The sequence below is a fragment of the Crocodylus siamensis genome, chromosome 9 (genome assembly GCF_052110815.1).
Source record: "Crocodylus siamensis isolate JL-2025a chromosome 9, ASM5211081v1, whole genome shotgun sequence".
In the NCBI taxonomy this organism is placed as follows: Eukaryota; Metazoa; Chordata; order Crocodylia; family Crocodylidae; genus Crocodylus; species Crocodylus siamensis.
This window is the reverse complement of record NC_143403.1, coordinates 36094237-36114857: the sequence shown is the minus strand read 5'-3', so window position 1 is coordinate 36114857 and position 20621 is coordinate 36094237. Positions and strand designations below refer to the sequence as shown.

The 20621-nt window shown below is 47.3% G+C and overlaps 1 protein-coding gene across 1 annotated transcript in view; it reads right to left on the bottom strand.

Annotated features, from left to right (window-relative positions):
- Nucleotides 1-20621, bottom strand: part of NLRC5 (NLR family CARD domain containing 5) — a 94675-nt gene that overhangs the window by 71580 nt on the left and 2474 nt on the right. The window contains exons 2-4 of the mRNA XM_090063300.1: nt 15735-15785; nt 6627-6695; nt 183-1938 (exon numbers count right to left, since the gene is read on the bottom strand). Coding sequence (XP_089919426.1) covers nt 183-1938; nt 6627-6695; nt 15735-15785 — 1876 coding nt within the window. The remainder of the gene's footprint in view (nt 1-182; nt 1939-6626; nt 6696-15734; nt 15786-20621) is intronic.

The window sequence follows — 20621 nt, the reverse complement described above, 5'->3', positions numbered from 1 at the left end:
CTTAAAATGATTAGCCAGTAATCTGTCCCAGTATCTTTCAAGATACTGGTTTTTAGATGACTGCCTAATTTTCCAGGTCTTTATTCCCTTTTCAAAGATAAGCATGGTATTGCCCTTCAAAACTGTGAAGCAGCTTTCAAAATCTCAATCCAAGCACATGTATCCCTTATAGCTTTTCTTACCTTAGGCACTCAATATTTGTACAGCTGGCTAGAACCTCCAAACAATCTAGTTCCATGGGACATCCTGCAAAATCCAAGTGTGTCAACTCTTGGCCACAATTAATGACAAACACCAAAGCTGAAATGTCAAGCGGTGTCAACCTAAAGTTTCTGAATTCATACTTGAAGTTCAGCTGGCTTCCAACATGCTGAGCTACCTCAAGGTCTTGAGTTTCATAAGTGCAGTGGCACAGCTCAATTATCTTGGGCCCTGTAAGGTTAGTAGCTGCCAGCTTTTTGAGAGACTGCAAGATGACAGCTTGCTTGGCTTGCACCCAAGCCTCACTTTGTTCAGATAACTGTGCGAGGAACTTCCTGCACTCTTTTGATGAGAGGCCAGAGAGAAAGATGTGAAAACTCTCCATGAATTCAGTCCTTGCTTCATTCTTTAAAGTCCACTTTGACTTCAGAGAGAACTTTTTCCTTAGGTAATTTCTGTCTGCTCTCTTACTTATCATCACACACAGAGCAGCAAAAAATTCCTGCAAACTTAAATGCACAAAGGCATAGCCAGCCTCTGGGAGGTGGTCACTTCTCTTCACTTCAAAAACTGTCAACAACCCATGCAGGGAAGCAAAGTCTTTCACATGCTCTGGGATATCATCAACATAAAACACTAATTTCTTCTCTTCCAGACCCTTCAGAGCAAGGTCACACAGGCCCAGAATAGCCACCCTGTAGTGATTCAGCTGAACTTCCTCCCTCTGACTGCACTCTTTTTGCTGTTTGCTGATAAAAATAAGGAGCATTTGAATATAAAACTGGGTCATGGTTTGAGGAAGCTCCACACTCAACAGCTGTTTAATCAGCAAATATTCCAAACAGATGCAGACAATGTAGCACAGGGCAGGGATAAAACACATGCTGAGGAGCTTGCTATTGTTTTTCAGCTGAGCAATGGCTTGTTCTTTGAATGCATGCTCATGAAAGTAGTGGTTAACATATTCCTCAACCTTCTCATGGTCAAAGCCCCAAATTTCTGCCAGCAGGTCAACTGTGTTTAACAGGAAGTCAGGACATTTCTTAGGGCGGCTGGTGACTAATACTGTGCATCCAGGCAGAAGTTTTCCATCACAGAGATCAGTGAAGAGCTCAGATATTGACATAGGCCTGGGGAAGGCAGGGTGCATATCTGGAGAAGATGAAACACCAGTGTTACCCACAAACTCATCCAGCCCATCAAAGATGATCAACATTTGCTTGGCATTTTCCAGGAGGTGCTGAAACACTGCATCAGGGCAGTCTTCTGGCTGAAGGGAAAAGTCAAACAAAAGCTCCTTCAGAGTCAGCTTTTGGCTGATTAGATTCAGTTGCCTAAACTCAAAAAGAAAAGTCAGCAGAAATTGATGAAAAGACCCTTCTGCCCACTTCTGGCAAATCCTGTGCATCAGCATAGTCTTGCCAGTCCCTGGCTTGCCAAACAGAAGGATCACTTTGGTGGTACCCGAGCTAATGATGGTGTCAAACAGGTCAGATACTTTCACTGCTGTATCTGCAACTTCTTCTGCTTCCTGTGAGCCTGCCAGGTCCTCCTTGGATTTGTCCAGTCTCTCCTTTAGTCGGGAAGCTTTACTCTGCCTGATCACTAGGTTGACAAAGAGTTGATGGAAAGCAGGAGGTTGTACTTGCCCCAGCACCACTGCTCCTGGTGCTCTCTGACTCCTATATCTTTGATGCATTGAACTGATGAGGAGGTGCCGGTACCGTTCAGCTGAATCTGAGAGAGACAGACAGCTTGGATTAATTTTAAACAATTAGATTGCTCCATGTTTGGTCTTGTAAACTGACATACACCATGATGAATATACTGGGCCTTTTCTCAGGCTGCTGGAAAGAACTATGCCAACTTGTACAGGCTCTGACCCATTGCTTGAACATTCAAATAGATACTGGCTGTACTGGGAGGCTCATGCCCCAAGGTACTTATTTTCCCGCCTATTTGCATATTCTATGCACCTCTATCTCTGTATTTTTAAATTCATGCTTCAAGGTACATTTCAAAATAAAGCAGTGCCATTCGCACACCCCATATGCATTCTCAGACAACCCTACAAAACCAAAGCACTTTCATGCACAGTTATGTATCATTGTTTTCCAAAGTAGCATCTTTCCATCACCTGCCCCACTGACCTGGTTTCTACCTCACACAACACAGGTAATAAGGCAGAAACATATAGCGCAGTCTGAAGTTCTGGACTTGATGCATGTGATGTAGACACGACTGGGTGAGAGTTTCTGGCCTGTGTTACATAGAAGGTCAGACTAGGAGATCACAATGGCCCCTTCTGGCCTTGAAATCTATAGGTCTATGACATTAGTAAGGAAGAGATGAGGGCGTTTCCATCAAGCCCACCTGCTCATTCAAAAACACACAGTCTATCCCTGCAGTGCTATAAAATACACAGCCTATCCCTGCAGTTTCATCTATTCCCAGTAAAGAGCTTGGTCTAGTTACATGCTAAATAACTTTAAGGAAAGATATTCCCTGCCAATATGGCCCCTCCCAAAGAACGGGGATTGTTTGGTGTGTCGCCAGACTGGATGCCACAAATGCAGCCAACTCACAGGGGCAAATATAGTGTGAGTACAAGAGCTAAAGGTCACATTCCCCTTCTCAGAAAGGCGAAGTCTGGTACTGATATGACCAGGGTGCGTATGCAGATGGGTAACACTCATAGTTAATATTATTCTGCTATTTTCATCATCACACCCCAATTTCCATTTCTGTGTGTCTGCCTTATGATGATTTTTTTATTTCAAAGTTTCAGTATAAAAATGATCACATATTTCTGAGGAGGACACTGATAAAAATACATTATTTTGACATGTTACAAAGAGTCCCTACATCCTTTTCATCAAGACACTCTGCACCTCCCTACTTTGGAACAGGGACTAGAAATTTGCTGCGGTTAGCCTTTGTGTCAAGGGTGTGCCTTGCAGCAAATCTGAACAAGTGGTTAACTTCTATATGTTTGCCCATGTTCAGTAGAGACTGCTCAGGATTTGGCAGCTATATTTTTTGAAAACTGTTTGCATTGGAAAGGGTACTCCCCTGTGTGTGATTTGGCTGTGCAGGTGCACACCCAACAAAGCCAGAGTACGCTCCATCCTGGGGCTATCTGAGTAGAGCAAAACATTCCCTGCTACTGCCCCTCCCAGCAGCCCCTATCATGTCAGACACTGGAAGTGCGAGAAGGGAGGTACCGTCTTTGTTGTTCTCACTGTTCCCCTTGTCAATGCCGAGGCAGCTCAGAAGAGGAGGAAGCAGCAACCTGACTTTCATGCAGAGCTGAAGAATAGTGAGAGAGGAAGGATAGGGGCATTGGAAAGAAGCCAGAAGCACAGGACAGGTGAGATGGGGAAAGGGGCAAGAGAAGAATGGGACAGAAGATGCAGGAGTAGAGTAGCAACAGGCACAGGGAGAATACACAGAGAATCCAAGGACAAGCAAGAGTCAGGCAGGGATGGGTGGGCAGCATAAGAAAATATAGGGACAAAACTGGGGTGCAGGGGCATGGACTAGGAGCAGAATGTGATGAGTAGAAGCAGGGAGCAAAAGGGAAGGGGAAAGTCAGAAGAGAACACAGAGGGAGCACACTTGCCTCCAAATCCTAGAATGGATCCCCTTATGCCTGACTTTCAGCAGTACTTTGTCATCTAGCGAATGGCTGGGAAACAGCAGTAAACTGTATGTATCCATCGTTCACTAGTGTCATGTCTGTATAGAAGATAACAGCTTTCTACTGCTTCCAGAAGTTCAAGGAGTAAAGGTCTTCCTTGTCTGGGAACCTAAGGATCCCAATCATTCTAATGACCCATGGACGGGTCAGTGTGGTTTCAAATGAATGGATCCCATTTTCCCCTCACCCAATATCTAACTTTTAGGAAGTGCCTAAGAAATTACGTTGGGAGAAACAGAAAGAAAGAAAGAAAGAAACCCAAGCGAAAGCTGAAGTCAAACCTTCACCAATTAGGAAATGTCATAATTAGTAGGGCTGGGCGAAACAGCACCATTTCGTTTCAAAGTCCGTTTTGCCATTTCAAAGAGACTGGTTTGTTTAATCATTTTGTTTAATTTTGAAGCACTGTTCCATTTTGCCTTGTCGAAACTGTTTCGCCGTTTTGACACATTTCAACATTTCACCTATAGGCTATAATGGGAAATCATGAAAATACCTAAAACTTAGTAATTTCTTGCCTGATTTGGATGTAAATTGCAGGGATGGTAGCCCCTTTTAAGGGCATGAAGCCTGCCAAGTTTCAAGAAGATACATGCAGAGGTTTCTGGGAAACTGCATCTCAAAGTGTTCAAAGGAAAACTTGTGACACTTGCTGGCAGCAGCAGCCTCCTGTGGTCTAGTGCACAGATCCAGGGGCGGCACCCCCGAGATGGCTGCAGGGCTATGCCAGACTCCACCTGGAGGTCCAGGCTCCTGAATCTGCACACCAGATGAGAAGAGGCTGCTGCTGCTGCCTGGGACCAGTGCTGGGCACAGCCCACACCCAGTACCAGGAAAATTGCTGCTGCTACTGGCCCCAGGCAGCAGCAACAGCCTCCTGTCATCTGATGCACAGATCTGGGGGCCCGCACCCCCGGGAGGGCTATGGGGCTATGCTGGACTCCTCCCAGGGGTGCGGGCCCCTGGATCTGCACAATGGATCACAGGAGGCTGCCACTGTTGCCTGGGACCGGTGCTGGGCACAGCCCACACAGCACTGGGAAGATTGCTGCTGCTGCTGGCCCCAGGCAGCAGCCGCAGCCTCCTGTCATCTGGCACACCGATCTGAGGGACCATGCACTCAGGAGGAGTCTAGAAGCTCTGGGAGGGCAGGTTGAGCTCCATGGGGCTGGCAGAGCCACTCAGAGAGCAGCCCTGGCTCTCCCTGCCTCCCACTGCCAGGCTGCACTCCAACTAACTCCATCAGCCTCACAGAGCTCAGCCTGGCCGCAGGAAGTGGAGCGCAGCCCTGGCTCTCCCCTGCTTCCTGCCACTGGGCTGAGCTCCATGGGGCTGGTGGAGCCAGTCAGAGTGCAGCCCTGGCTCTCCCCCACCTACTGCCTGTGCTCTGAGTGGCTCTGCCAGCCCCACGAAGCTCAGCCCAGTGGCAGAAAGCCGTGGGAGATCCAGTGGTGGAGCTGCTCAGAGCACAGCCCTGGCCAGTGGCTCTCTCCTGCATCCCACAACCAGGCTCAGCTCCGTGGGGCTGGTGGATCTACTCCGAGCACAGCCCAGTGGCGGGAGGCAGGGGAGAGCCAGGGCTGTACTCTGACCGGCTCCGCCAGCCCCACGGAGCTCAGCCCAACAGTGGGAGGTGGGAAGAGCCTGGACTCTGCTCAAGATCTGTGCCCTCATTTTGTTTCAAAGCTGTTTTGAATCTTTTTGTTTTGTTTTGATTTCACTGTTTCAAGCTTGAAACACATCAAAACAGCTTTGAAACAAAACACTCAGTGAAATTTCACACCACCCTAATAATTAGGCTTGCCTATGCAACTCTACTCATTTGCAGTTCTAACTCAACTTTGAATTTGGGTCCACACCCAGGCTAGGACCCTGCCCCTTACCCCCCTTGCTCAAAATTCTCATCATTATGCATTTCACTTTAGATGCATCCCTCTTTCCAAGTAGACTCCATGATTTTCTCCTTCCTCTGGAGTGCTATGAAGGCAGAGTGGAACAAAATCCTATGCTTGACCTGTTTAGACACCCTCATTCCAGAGACACCTGTGCTACAAAAATGCTTCCTGGCTCCGCTTGGCTCTGCTGTTTCCAGTTCCCTCTGTTTTACTTAATCCCTTTACCCTCTTGTGCAGACATGCAAAAGAGCTATAATTTGGTTTTTCTGATTTGTGGGTAATGGCTCAGACCTGCTGGGTTTTGCTAGTGACAAGTAATTTCTCAAAGCACCTATAACATTCCTCAGTTTCTGAGGGTTTTGAAGTTATGCTCATGCCTTTTTAAAATGTGCTAAAGAGCTTTCGAGGCTGACTGGGTTTCATATTAAAAATTCCAGTGTGTTTGCTGATTTGACTCTCCTTTCACAACCAAACAAGTTCTCAGAATGATAAACTGTGAAATGCCTTCTGTGTAAGTTACACTTCAAAGGGGTTATGATGATAGATTACTACAATCCCTTTTTCCCCAGTTTAGTTATTGTTGAATTTTTAAACTAGTTTTTTCAAGTCCATAGGGTATTGGAACTAAAAAATAAACAGTATGGTCTTGAAAACCACTGCTGAATATGAGATTCTGCAGCCTCTCAACACAGGCATCCCAGCTACCCATAAGAAGGAAGGATGAGTTTATGGTATTCCTGGCTCTTTATGAACATACTTTACTGTGCTATATACAGCCCAGAGACAAAACATGTAATTTCCTCAATATATAATTTAAGATATCTACATACCCAAACGCTGCTGTTTAGATTCTTTATCAATGGCAGCAGAATTGCCTCCCGGACGCCGTCTTCCAGGTCCTGAAAATTGAAAGGCAACAGACGTATTAAACTGGCATGGTGGAGCTGAGGTCAGATTAACAGTTAATTTGACAAAAAATGCAGTTCAGGGGGGATGGATAGGGGAGGGGCAGAGGTGAGGGAATGGAAGGTGACAGAGTAAAACCATTTGCAATGCTGGATTGAATTCAGTGAATAGTTTGGGCCAAAAATATATACTGGAAGTGGAAAATGTTTTCTTTCTCCATTTTCAAAATGTACTGTTTCTATTTTTCAAGGCCAGATTTAGCTAAACTGAATTAAAACAATTTTCAAAGGGTAAAAACAAAAACAACAAAAAACCCTATCCCTTCAACTAAATAGAATGTTGTGAGCTTGAATTAAGATGATTTTTGGAGGAGTTTGTATACATAAGAAAGGCAAAAGTTTTCAGTTTTGAGTTAACATAAATTCCAGTCCTCCATTTTTTTTGGATTCAGCTGCTGAACCAAGAACAGCATTTATGCAGCTTTAGATAACATAAATCAATAACAGCTAATCAAAGCATAGAGATATTTTCAAATGCAGCCTCTGCTTGTGCATCCACATTTTTGCAACTGCCAGGAAAAAAACATGGGCATGATCAGCCGCGGGAATGACTGGTTGAACGCCAACATTGACCTGATTTGTGTGTGACACTCATTTGTGCTTCAAAAGGCAAGTAAAAGGTGTGAATCTTATCCAACAATTGACTGGAGGCATAACAATGTTGGTTCAATGTTAGAGGCTATTTGTGAAAGTTTGGCTTTGAGTCTCTTCACTGGTAACATTCAAATTAAAGGGGCTCTGCATAAAAGACATTTTCATAGTAGGAAAGAATTGCCAGGTGCTTTCAATTAATTAATTTACATTTAAGTAATAAGCAGATGTGTCACCAATAGATCCAGAAAGGTGCTCCTCCCCCCCATTTGGCACTGGGGAGGTCAAAGCTGGAGTACTGCGTCCAGTTCTGGGCACTGCACTTCAAGAAGGATGTGGACAAGCTCAAGAGGGTGCAAAGAAGGGCCACCTGCATGATCAAGGGCCTAGTGGACAGGCCCCATGCGGAGAGACTTCAGGGTCTCGGACTGTTAAGCCTGAGTAAAAGAAGGCTGAAAGGTGACTTGATAGCTGCCTACATATGTCAAGGGAGAACGTCAGGACCTAGGTGAACAACTTTCAGAAAAGCTCCCCCCACTCTCCACCCGGGAAGTTGCGGATCAATGGACACAAGCTAGTTGAAGAAAAGTTTTGGCTGGACATAAGGAAAAACTTATTTTCTGGACAGGTAACTAGAATCTGGAACATGCTTCCAACAGAGGTCATGCAGTTGCCATCTCTGGTGATCTTTAAGAGGAGTCTGGACAAGTACCTCGTTGAGCTCATTTGAGCCCAATTACCTCCTGCCCATGGCAGGGGACTGGACTTGGTGATCTTATAAGTCCCTTCTGGTCCTTCTTACAAGGAAGAAAAATAAGCAGATGCAAAGATATAAGGATGACGGGGGGTGGTAAAAAATTTGCCATAGCAGTGACATATGTAAAGAGAAAGCAGCTGCATAGGATGTGGTTTTGAATATGTGAAATAAAACATTTTTTGCAGATGTGGGACAGGGATCACAGTTGCACATTGTACCATCAACCACAATTTCATCACATTTTCCACAATCCTGCCCTTATTTGGCCAACTCAGTTAAAAGAATGTGGGAACATCTGTGTTAGCATATGGCACTCAACATATGTGCTCAGAAGCTATTTCTGAAGCTAACAAGAACATTTTAATTGTAGGTGAGCCACCTGGCAGGGCACACCTGGTTACTCTCCAAGAGCTGAGCCAAGCAGCACACAGGACTGGGGAAAGGATTTTAAGATTGGAGTTAGCCTGCTCTGAGGGTTATATCCCTCATCACTCATCCTCCTTCAGGTACAGGTTAGTGCTCAGGAAGTCTTCCATTAGGTTATGCTTGGTCCAGTGCAGTGCAAGTATAGGGCTACAGGAAGAACTAGAAGATTCTCATCGCAAGAGCCTACACTGCCTCTAGGATTTGACAGTATTTGCTTCTACGTTTAGACTGAGATTCCACTGTAGTTAAAGGGAATATGGAACAGAGGAGAATGAAGTTGAGGGCTTGTATATTGTTATTTGATGTGTCTGGGCTTCAGGGAAGACAATGGTGCCCTGAAGAGCAAAAGCCTTGTAGAAACCAAACATACTGATAAATTACATACTGATTCCAATACTCATTGTCCTTTCAATGAAGCCTGCAGATTTCTACCAACTAAGGACCAACCACCCATTAACCCTGCTAGCTGTGAAGACCCTTGGCTTTTTGCTGACAGGGCTCTAAATTGTTTGAAAGGGACTGTGAGACTGTTAATCTTCTCAAATGCTGAGGAATCCAGGTGACCTACAGATTAGGATTAGGTTACTTCAGAAAGACTAGGACATCACCTTAGAATGGAGATCAAAGGGGGATGCATTTACATGTTAATGGTAAAGGATAGAAGTGTAGTTATCTTGAAACCAGACACTTAAATACATGTAGCAGCACCAAGTCTTAGTCTGCAGAAGAGAAGACTGAGGGGGAATTTTATAGCAGCCTTTAACTATCTGAAGAGGGGTTCCACAGAGGATGGAACTAGACCAGGAGTGGGCAATTATTTTGTGCAGAGGGCCGCTTACCTAGTTTTACCCGTACGGGTAGCCCCACCCCTTGACAGATGCCCCACCCCCTCATCACCATCTTGGGACCAACGTTCCAGGGTCAGCACCGGCGGGCCCAAAGCGGGGCACAGGCTGGTAGGGGTCTGTGGAACCAGGCTAGGCTGCACCAGCAGGGAGAGGGGGGAGCTGGCCTGGCTCCATAGAGCCCCTGCTGGCCGGGACCCCTGCACTCCTGCTGCCCTGCTCTAGGCCCTGCTGGCACTGGCCCCAGGACACCGGTGTGGGCCCCGTGCTCCCACTGGCTCCCTGCCCACTCACTCCCAGTGACCCCAGCCCCGCGGTACAGGTGGGGGGCAGTGCACAGCCCTGACCCCATGCTCACCGGCAGCGATGATGCTGGTGCTGAGCACGGAGAAAAGCAGCCCCTCGCCCACCCCATGGCTGGAGCTCCCTGCTGCAACCGCTCGCAGCTCACACGGGGCTGTCTGGAGCAGGCACAGGCAGCCCCACGTGGGCTGCAAGCGGCTGTAGCATTGGGAACAGGGCATGTGAGGGGCCACTTTTCGCTGCACTCAGCACCAGGTTCTAACTTGGCCCTGCTGCCAGTCTGGGCCCCATGTTGGCTGCGGGCTTGCCCATCGGAGCTGCATGCAGTGGCAGCAGCTGCGGGCCCAGTGCTTGCCATCCCAAGCAGTGTTACCTGCTGCTGCCTGCCCGGAGCTCGCTCATGCACTGGGCAGCACAGAGGCAGTGGTGACAAACACTGCCTGGCGCAGCAAGTGGGTACTGTCACCATGTGCAGCCCTGATGGGTGAGCCCAGAGCCAGTGCAGGGCCCAGGCTGGCAGCGGGGCCAGGTTACAAAGCGGTGCTGAGCATGGGATGGGTAAAGCAGCCCCTTGCCCATCCTGTGGGCAGTGCCCCACACTGTAGCCACTTGCAGCCCATGTGGAGCTGCCTGTGCCTGCTCCAGACAGCCACGCGAGGGCTACAAGTAGCTGCAGCAGGGAGCGATGGCCATGGGGCAGGGAAGGGCTGCTTTCCTCTGCACCGAGAAGGAGCCTGGGGAAAAGTTGAGCACGGGGTGGGGGTGGGGGGGAAGCGACTTCTCCTTCGCTCTGTGGCTGGCGCTCTCTTCTGCAGCCACTTGCAGCCAGCACGGGGCTGTCCGGAGCAGATGCAGGCAGCCCCAGGTGGGCTGCAAGTGGTTGCAGCACAGGACACCAGCCACAGGGCAAGCGAGGAGCTGCTTTTTCCACCCCATGCTCAGGTTTTCCCTGGGCTCCTTCCCTGCCTGGGGTCCTCCCCTGCCCTTCCCCCCAACCCCCTTACCTATGGTTCCAGTGCGGGACAGCCATGTGGTCCCAGGCCAGAAGCCCCCACTGGGGCTTCTGGCTGGGGGGGGGAGGCAGGGCCGGGTGGGCCCTGCTGTTGTGGGAGCCCACCAGGCTTCCCATGGGTCCTACTGCCTTTGTTACCTGTCATTTTTGACAGGAACCAAGGGCAGAGAAATATTAATTTTCTAATTTTTTTAGGGGCCCCATGGGCCGGATAGAATGGCCTTGCGGGCTGGATCCAGCCCGAGGGCCATATTTTGCCCACCTCTGAGCTAGAGTGTCCTCAGTGGTGACAGATGACAGAACAAGAAGCAACGTTCCCAAGTTGCAGTAAGGGAGGTTTAGATTGGATATTTGAAAAAACCACTCTCAATAGGAGGGTGGTGAAGCACTGGAACAAGTTACCAAGAGAAGTAATAGAATCTCCATCCTTGGAGGTTTTTAGGCCTGGGTCAATGAAGCCCTGGCTGGAATGATATGGTTGGTGATGGTCCTGCTTTGAACAGGGGGTTGGACTAGGTGACCTCCTTAGGTCCCTTCCAATCCTAATTTTCTATGCTTCTATGATTCTAAGATACATTTAGAGGTACATTTGCATGAGGAACTCAGGAGCATTTGCTGTGTATCTGCACACAGCTCTGAGGATACAAGTATTACAGAGCTAAACAAGGTGGCTCTCTAGTTGTGTATATAAAAATCCTTGAGTGCAAAAAGAGGGCACACATTTTACACATCTACAAAATATTAGAGCCCCTGCAATAAAAGCTAAGAGCCACATTTGCCTTTGTACCTAACAGGAGTTGCAAATTCCTGTGAATATGAATCTTAGCCATTCTCTAAATTCATAGACTGGTGGTGGTAACTTTCCCAGAAAAGTGTAAAGAGCAACACACTTCACCTCAGTTATTTCTAAATGATGCCAAATTATTCATGAAAATCACACTTAAACACTGACATTTAGAATGGTGGTCCTTCTGCAAGCATCCAGCCTGGAACAATGATCTGCTTGCACGTTTTGGATCAACTCATTAACACTCAGTGGGCACATCTACACAAGACACTTACAGCACATTAGGCTAATAACAGCATGTAGTAGTGTGTCACAGCAAAAACCATGCTAATAGCCTACTCTGTGTTATTAAGCTAATGCACAGTAAGCATCACTAAATAACCATGTGCTGGTACTACTGCGCAGTAACTCTAGGTACTGTGTGCTTAATTAGTACTTTATTAAGGAAGTACTAAACTAAATATGCAGTATCTAAGGCACATCAATGAACATGTAGATGCGCCCAGTGGACGCATCTACATGAGACACTTTACTGAGCAGTAGACTAATCTACTGTGAACTATGGCATCACCATGTAACCATGTGCAGCAGCTACTGTGCGGTAAACTGGGCTAATGCACAGTTTTACAGGCAGTAGATTAACTGTGCATTAGCTACTGCACAGTACTGTATGTATAGACAGCCGACTGGGAGCAAATTGCTCCAGTCAGCTCAGGCAGCAGGGGAAAGAGGAACTGTTCCCTCTCTGAGCAGCTGCCTCCCAGACCTGTGCCCTGATCAGCAGGTTGGGGCATGGGGCTGGGAAACTGTCTCCTCCCCCAGCATCTGTTTCTCAGCCTGGTCCCCTGTTCAGCCAATCAATCTGCCAATCACGGCATGGGGCTGGGAAACAGCTGCTGGGGGAGGGGACAGTTTCCCAGCCTCATGCCCCAATCTGCCAATCATAGTGCGGGGCTAGGACACAGCTGCCCCAGGGGCAGGACAGCTTTCTCCACCCCATAGACCCCGATGCCCCCTGCCAGCCTGGGGCTGGCACTCAGGGGAACCCGAAGCTTCCCCTGGCTGCTATAGGGGGCCAGAGCAGGGCAGAAGTAGCCCTGCACTGAATTGCTCCAATTAGGAGCAAATTTGCTCCCAACAGGCGCACATGTGGATGCACTCCCAGGAAAAGGTTACTAGGCATGTTTACACATGACACCAAGTCACCGTAGCAACACACTACAATGACATAACTACAGTGTCATGGTTTGTTCCTGCCAATTCTATGTCATCGTAGCAGTGTGCTTGCTCGCTATAGCACAACGGTATGATGACAGAGCAACTGACACCCACATAGTCAAATGGGTCGCCAACTGGCTGGAGGGCCGCACCCAGAGAGTGATGGTGGATGGGTCATTTTTGACTTGGAGGGATGTGGGCAGTGGGGTCCCCCAGGGCTCGGTCCTCGGGCCCGCACTGTTCAACATCTTCATCAGTGACTTGGACGAGGGGGTAAAAAGCACCCTGTTCAAATTTGCTGATGACACTAAGATGTGGGGGGATGTGGGCACGCTAGAAGGGAGGAATAGGCTGCAATCAGACCTAGACAGGTTACAGGGGTGGGTGGATGAGAATAGGATGGGATTCAACACTGACAAGTACAAAGTGATGCACCTGGGGCGGAACAACCAGCACCATACCTACAAGCTGAGGAACTCCCTTCTCATCAGTGCAGAGGCAGAAAAGGATCTTGGGGTCATCATTGACTCCAAGATGAACATGGGCCGGCAGTGTGGAGATGCAGTCAGGAAGGCCAACTGCACCTTGTCATGCATCCACAGATGCATCTCAGGCAGGTCCAAGGAGGTGATACTCCCCTTCTATGCAGCACTGATCAGTCCACAGTTGGAGTACTGCGTCCAGTTCTGGGTGCCGCACTTCAAAAGGGATGTGGACAACATGGAGAGGGTCCAGAGGAGGGCCACTCACATGATCAGGGGGCAGCAGGGCAGACCCTACGAGGAAAGGCTATGGGACCTAAACCTGTTCAGCCTCCAGAAGAGAAGGCTGAGGGGGGATCTTGTGGCCTGTTACAAACTAGTCAGAGGGGACCAGCAGGCACTGGGGAAGTCCCTGTTCCCCTAAGTGCTACCAGGAGTGACGGTCACAAGCTGGCAGAGGGTAGACTTAGGCTAGATATCAGGAGGCGCTACTTCACGGTCAGGGCGGCTAGGATCTGGAACCAACTTTCAAGAGAAGTGGTGCTGGCTCCTACCCCGGGGGTCTTTAAGAGGAGGCTAGATGTACACCTTGCTGGGGTCGTTTGACCCCAGTACTCTTTCCTGCCATGGCGGGGGGTCGGCCTCAATGATCTGCTCAGGTCCCTTCTGACCCTAGAAACTACGAAACCATGCACCACTGGCACAGTGCAGTATGGGTTGTTACTGTGCCATCATGTAGTACTTCCAAAAGGTAGTACAGTAACAACAGCACTATGCATACATGGCACAGTATTTTACTGCTCATTAAGCTCAAAGCACATTAATAGCACATGTAGATACACCCATTTAATCTTATGAGAGCTGCATAGAGATTTATTCATTTTGCAGTCCACAAAATATAAAGGATCATCTTTCTGCATGCAGTTTTACTTGCTTATGTCTTTGGGGAAATATAAACATTGAGGGAGAACTCTATCTGTAAAAAGTAAGCTACACTGGAGCAGATTCCATTTACTGCTACAGTTCGCCTGCTTATCTACTCAGGAAGTGATAATGTTGCAAAGTTCCCCACCCCTGTTCTTTCAGTCTCTATCTGTCACTAGACTCTTCATGTGGGTGGGAGATTTGGTTAGTGGTTTGGCTTTGAAAATCAGGTAGCTGAATGAGAAGTAGATGCTGAGCTTCTTCAGCAGCACATTGTTATTAAATCGTGTGCAGCTACATTAATGATCTTATCTAGCCACAGAAGCTAAGCAGTCTTGGGCCTGGCTAAGACTTGGGTGGGAGAGCACACTGGAAATCTAAGTACTGTTGATACAAGACAAGGAGTCATGGTAGAACAGTTGGAAAATGGGAAATCAAATAACTTTAATCACCTCCATCATTGCTGCTGAGCAGAGAGAGGCAAATAAAAGGAAGGAAATTATTCACTCATATGTACGGCTTGTCACACTGATGGCCATTAGGTAATTCCCATGAACTGAACTGTATGTCCATATGTGATAATGAGTATCTTAAGGGGTATAAGCCTCTCCTGAAATATTAGATTAAAGGCTTTGGACTTTTGAGCCACTGATCTTAATCAACAATCTTGTTGGAAGTGAAGCATTAAACTATCAATTTATTATATAGTCAAATAGTTTCTCCACACTGACTCTTACTCCTATTTTAATGATCCAAGTCATTAAATACAATAAATTATCAAGAAAGGAGGTATCTTACAATGATCTGGGCTTGGAAAGGAGGACGAACTGCAGAAATCATCAGCAAATTTAGGGCCTATTAGTAGGGGTCTACCCAACTCAAGGCGGTGGCTGGCCAATTTCACAGACAGATCATGGGGCTGACCACCGTTTTCAAGGGATTATCATGGCTGGGGCCTCCCCCGACACCTCTGATTGGCTGAGGGGACCTTGTGCCCCATCCTCCTCCAATACTGATTAATGGAGAAGGCTATCTATTGTATGTTCCCACTGACTGGCTTAGAAGACTGTCTGTCATGCAGCCCCACCCCTTCGCCACTGATTGGTGGAGAAGGGCAGGCAGCCTTTTCAACCAATCAGCAGTGAAGGGCAGGGGTAACAGGCATCTTGCCTACTCACCTTTGTGCCAGCAGCCCTCTTTCCTCCCTTTCCCCCAGGTGGACTATGTGGCCAGGAGGACTGCTGGCTTGCACTGGGGAACCAGTATTTTATTTTTAGTATGTTATTTTTTCCTGTGGATTTCATAGAGATCATCTGATTTTGTGATTTCCACAAAATCTGCACAATCACAATTTGGGTAGGTCCCTACCTATTAGTCTTTCTAAAACATAAAGAAAAGAGAAATTAAAATTTGCAAGATTAAGACTGCCTGAAACACTGATAGGAGAGAACAGTATGTGTACAGTTTCCTGCAGCCTGTTACTCCTACACAAAGCTTACTACTTTTCTTTTATGCTTTATTGGCTTCTGTTATACAGGGGTACAGTGCAGTGTGGTGCAGACAGCTGTCTTGCATGTAAGGAGAGCAGAGGAGCTCAAAAAATGTTTAATTGCACAGAGAAGTCTTACCTGCAAACTGAGAAGATGGAGACTGAGTTTCTTGTTGCTGGTTTAAATTTCCTGCAATAATTAATTGAAAATAAAATAAAATTATCACCAGTAACAAGGCAAAAATGGTCTACACAAACCCCTTTGCAGCATCATTTGTCAGCCAGAACCAAAGAAAGGCAGCATCCAGGCACAGAAAGTGCACAGAAAGGAACCCCCAGCAGAATACCCAATCATTGTCTGACATGCTCAAGACACTAGTTACCCTAGAGCTTTCCATTTGCTCTAACACACAGTTAACCTGTTCTTATCATGGAGAAGTGAATCTCAACCTTTATACCAGGGGTTCTCAAACTTTTTAGCCTCAAGGCACTCCTCAGTAAATGCCAGCACTTAGCTTTCACTCATTTTTTCCACTATGGAAAATAATAGAGCAATTCTGGTGCAAAGAATTCAGAAAGGCCACAACCATTCAGAAATGTTTTTGACACCAGCCCCTAATGTCTATGAAATTTTCAATGTGCTTCATGTTTCTGTATCAATAATGTATTAGTTCCTCGTGGTTGTCAGGTAAAAGACAGAGGTTTCAGCAGCTGAGTATTTTTTCTTATGCCCAGGAATATGTAGTTTTTATTGTGGAAGAATAAGCAGTGTAGCTGGATGATATTGCTCAGTCACCAAGTTACCAACATTCTCTTTGTTAGATTTCAGACTTAATGCTTCATGGAAATAAATAGGACAGCTCATTATTCTCACAGCCTTTCTTATTTCAGATTGAGCTGGCAGTACAGTGATCTCAGTGCCTTTTTTTCCAACATTGCTACTACCAATCCCAGGTGTCAGCAGGAAGCAGAGAGGCAGGTATTGTGTCTCTGGCATTGTGTCCAAACCAAGAACAATGTCCAAATTAATAATAATACATTAATACATACATTAAAGGTACACATGAATAAATACTGATTTTGTAGAGGCTTCCTTCAACTAACTGCTGTAAAATAAATACCTAGGAACCATAGCACTAACATTTTTTAAGAAGTCGCTGAACTGTATGGCTAAAACTTCTCAGCCAAAGCTCTGGAGAAAAGTACAAGTCAATTATTGTTTCTAACCTATTCCTAGCTACAGTCTTTCCCCGACTTTCTGCTACAGTTGCTGCTGATGTATTTGGCTGCCTCTTTATGAGTAATATGGTTGCAATGACATAACTGTCACAAACTCTGGTAAGAAAAAAAATGTCTGTTACTTGTATGACTTCCTGCTACAGCCATGTAGAAGGCTGAAGAGAACCAGCTACAGAATAATGAAATCCTGGCTTCAGTGAAGTCAGCAGGAATTTTGCCAGAGATATCCATTGTGAAAAGGAAATGTTGGGATGTTGCCTTGGGCATCAGGAAGAGTTAAATAAATGTTTTATATATACAACACACAGGGAAATTCAATAATACCAACAACAGTGTATGTCAGCAGCCTCCAAGTTTCTGGCTCTGAAGGGTGGATGAGTGGTTTGGGTTTGGAGAGTTGACACATGGATCCAGTCCCATGCCACCCCAATCCAGCCCCACACTGCCTGCTGTCCCAATCTGGCTGTGCATCACACTACTAGCAGCGCATTGATCACCTGCCAGATCCTGTTGTGTGCTGTCCCCCACCATCCCAATCTGGCCATCTGATGTAATCTGGTCTGAAACGCCAGCAGTGGAGCAGCAATTAAGATTGCAGCCACACCACCAGTGCCAAATTTCCAGCCCCCTGGGGAGCCCCAGTGCAGCAGTATCCATGGGCTGGATAACATGGCTTTAAGGGATGGATCTGGCCCATGGGCCAGGGGCCGAGCATCCCTGGTGTATGTGAATCAAAAGTCACTTTCTAAAGCTACCTAGAATCATTTTTGAGATTCCGAATGTTTTTCAATCATGAATCAAAAAAAAAGTCAACTGTGCAAAATCTTTAACGCCAAAATCAGAGGGGGTGAGGAAGGGAGGAAGAAGGGTACTTGGACTATATAGATCAAAATATTTAAGTTGATTTCAAGTTATTTACATTTTTCATCTTCAATTTCGAAAAACCAATTAAATCACTTTATTTAAATATGTTGAAAAGATATTTCAACAACTATGAAATGTTCTTTTTTTTTCTCAAATAAGAAATAGCTCAAAAAACAACTTTTTCCCACAGACAGTTTCATTTTTTATGATTATACATTCTGGGCATGGCTACATTGATCCATATGTACTTTTGCTACTGCACATTAAGTTTAGTACCTCTAATCTGAGGTACTACATAAATGCACCATAAGCTGCCCTGATGCACAGCAAAAGTGCATGCCTTTTAGGTGACACTTAATGTACAATAGCCTATTTCTACTGAGTATTAGCATATTAGCACTGTTTTTGATGTCACACTTTAATGCACAATAGAATAGGCTACTGTGTATTAAAGCGCACATGTAAACGTGACATGTCAGATGAATAAACAGCATACCCAAAAAGCTCCTAACCAGCTCTGGGGCTTAGGTGTTACTTGTTACCAGGTATCCAGGTTTTCCATTCACCACAGAAAAACACAGTAAAACCCAGATTTTCTCATTTTAAGGACAATAAACCCAGATTTTCTTCTTTAATAGAGAAAAACACAGGAAACAGCAGGTTTCCCCTTGCAGGATGGCAGAGTTGCAGCCTGCATGAGACTGGGGGGTTTGGGAAGAGAGCAGGCAGGCAGGGGGTGCCATGTGCATGTGTGCACACGTACATGACCACCAGGCAGCCTGAAAAGCTGTTCCCACAGCTCCCTGCAAGTAAGTGTTGTGGAGGGATGAATTGAGACCCCCAGAGTGAGGGAGGGAGTTGGACAGGGCTGCCCAGCTGGGGCAATGCGTGAGGTTTGGGGCCTGGGGCTGGAATGTGAGGCTGGAGAACCTGGCTGGGGAGTGGGACAGAGACAGAGGCTCATCCAAGGGGCAGCGGGGGGGGGAGGGAGGAGGAAGGCTGGCTCCTCACTGCTTTGTGCACTCCTGGAGGCACATGCCTCCAAATTTCTGCATGGGATGGGGGCAGGTGCAAATTGCCCACTGCACCCTCCTACCCTCTCCCTGGGGCCCTCCGTGGCCCAGCAGGCAGGATCCAGTGCAGCAGGGCAGATCAGGACAGGGAAGCTCACTGCCACCACTGAGAGCCCTGCACCACCATGGCAAGGTGCCCATTGTCCACCTGGCAGCAGCAAGGTTGGTGGCACAGAGTTGTGCCCTCTGCTGCTGCATGGTGGGCAGGGGGCACGTCACCTTGCGGCAGTAGCACCGAGGTTCCCTGCCACACCCCCCTCTGCCCTGTCACACCAGGTCCCACCTACTGGGCCAGATGGCATCAGGATGGGGAGTCCTGAGCCCACAGAGGGCAGCCTCTATCTGGCCATCCCCCCTGCTCCTGCCATGGGTTCTGCACTAGCCACACCACCCATGGGGGAGGGGGAGCTGGGCTCTGAGCTCCACTCCCTGCTTGGGCTGCTGCAGCTGCCACCTCCCATAGGTGGCAGCTAGGGCTTGGGCACTGTTGGGGGAGCTAGGGAGCTGCAGACCTGGGTCCCTGGCCTCACAGCCCTGGCAGCTGGGGGCCCCCTCTGATAGGGCTGGGGGTGGGGGCCAGGGATTGTGCGGAGTAAAGGGCTCAAGCAGGGTCCAGCAGGGTCCAAGAGGCTGTAGATGGGGAATAAGGGGCACCAGCAGGGCCCAGGGTGCTGTGTGTAGGGAGTGAGGGGCACCAGCTGAGCCAGAGGGCAATGGGTGGGAAGGAAGGGACATCAGTGGGTCCCAGAGGGCTGTGGGTGGAGAGCGAGGGGCACTGGCAGGGGCAGGGGGCTGTGGGTCGGAAGTGAGAGGCATCAGGAGGGCTGTGGGGCAGTGGCTTGAGAGTGAGGGGCAATGGCATGGGCAGGGCACCAGCATATCAGGGCTGCTCAGCACTACAAAGCAGTGGCAGGGGGACAGCCACAGCTGGACCTGCATCCCTGTAAGTGAAGGTGGCAGGGAAAGCTCTGATTTCCATGATAAAAAAACCCAAAATCAAATGCCAAAATGTACAAGTATTTAGAGTTTATTTTATTATAGTGATAGTATAGTACATTTATCAATATAATATTGTGTTCAACTGATACCTATATATATAGTGGCCTTTCCTTTTAATTACGGAAAAACATGAATTTTGTTATTTTAATTCCAAGAATTTGTGATTTTTTTATCATAGAAAAAGAGGATCCCTGCTTATTATTTTTCCTGACCACATGTTAATCACCCTTTTCTCTTTTCACTCAGTTAGGCAACCCATACAGCAGAATGCACTGTCTTATTAACATTACAATCAGATGTAGCGCATATCTAGAAATCACTTCATTATCTTAGAAAAGAGATTTTGCTGTGATGATTCAAATACAGGCCTGGAGCATTTTAGGTCTGAAGAATTCTTAACCCTCAGTTAGTCAACCTCAGCCATAGTAAACATATTGACACCACCCTAAACGATACATGGAAAATTAAGGACAACAAAAAGTCCTTTTTCAAGTACATTGGGAGCAAGAAGAGGGCACCAGGCAATGTAGGGCCCCTGCAAGATGCAAACGGTAATCTTGTGGCTACACCAGACAAGAAAGCTGATATTTTTAAGTTTCTCAGCTCTGACAGGCCTTGGGTCAGCACAGAGGTAGTTAGGGATCTTCTGGAAGGGCTAGACATTTTTAAATCTGCAGGGCCATATGCCCTCCACCCAAGGGTGTTGAGGGAGCTGGCAGGGGTCATCGCGGAGCCCTTGGCCCAGCTGTATGAGCATTCATGGTCATCTGGCTAGGTGCTGGGGGATTGGAAACTGGCTAATGTGGTCCCAATTTTCAAGAAAGGGAGGAAAGAGGACCCAGGTAACTATA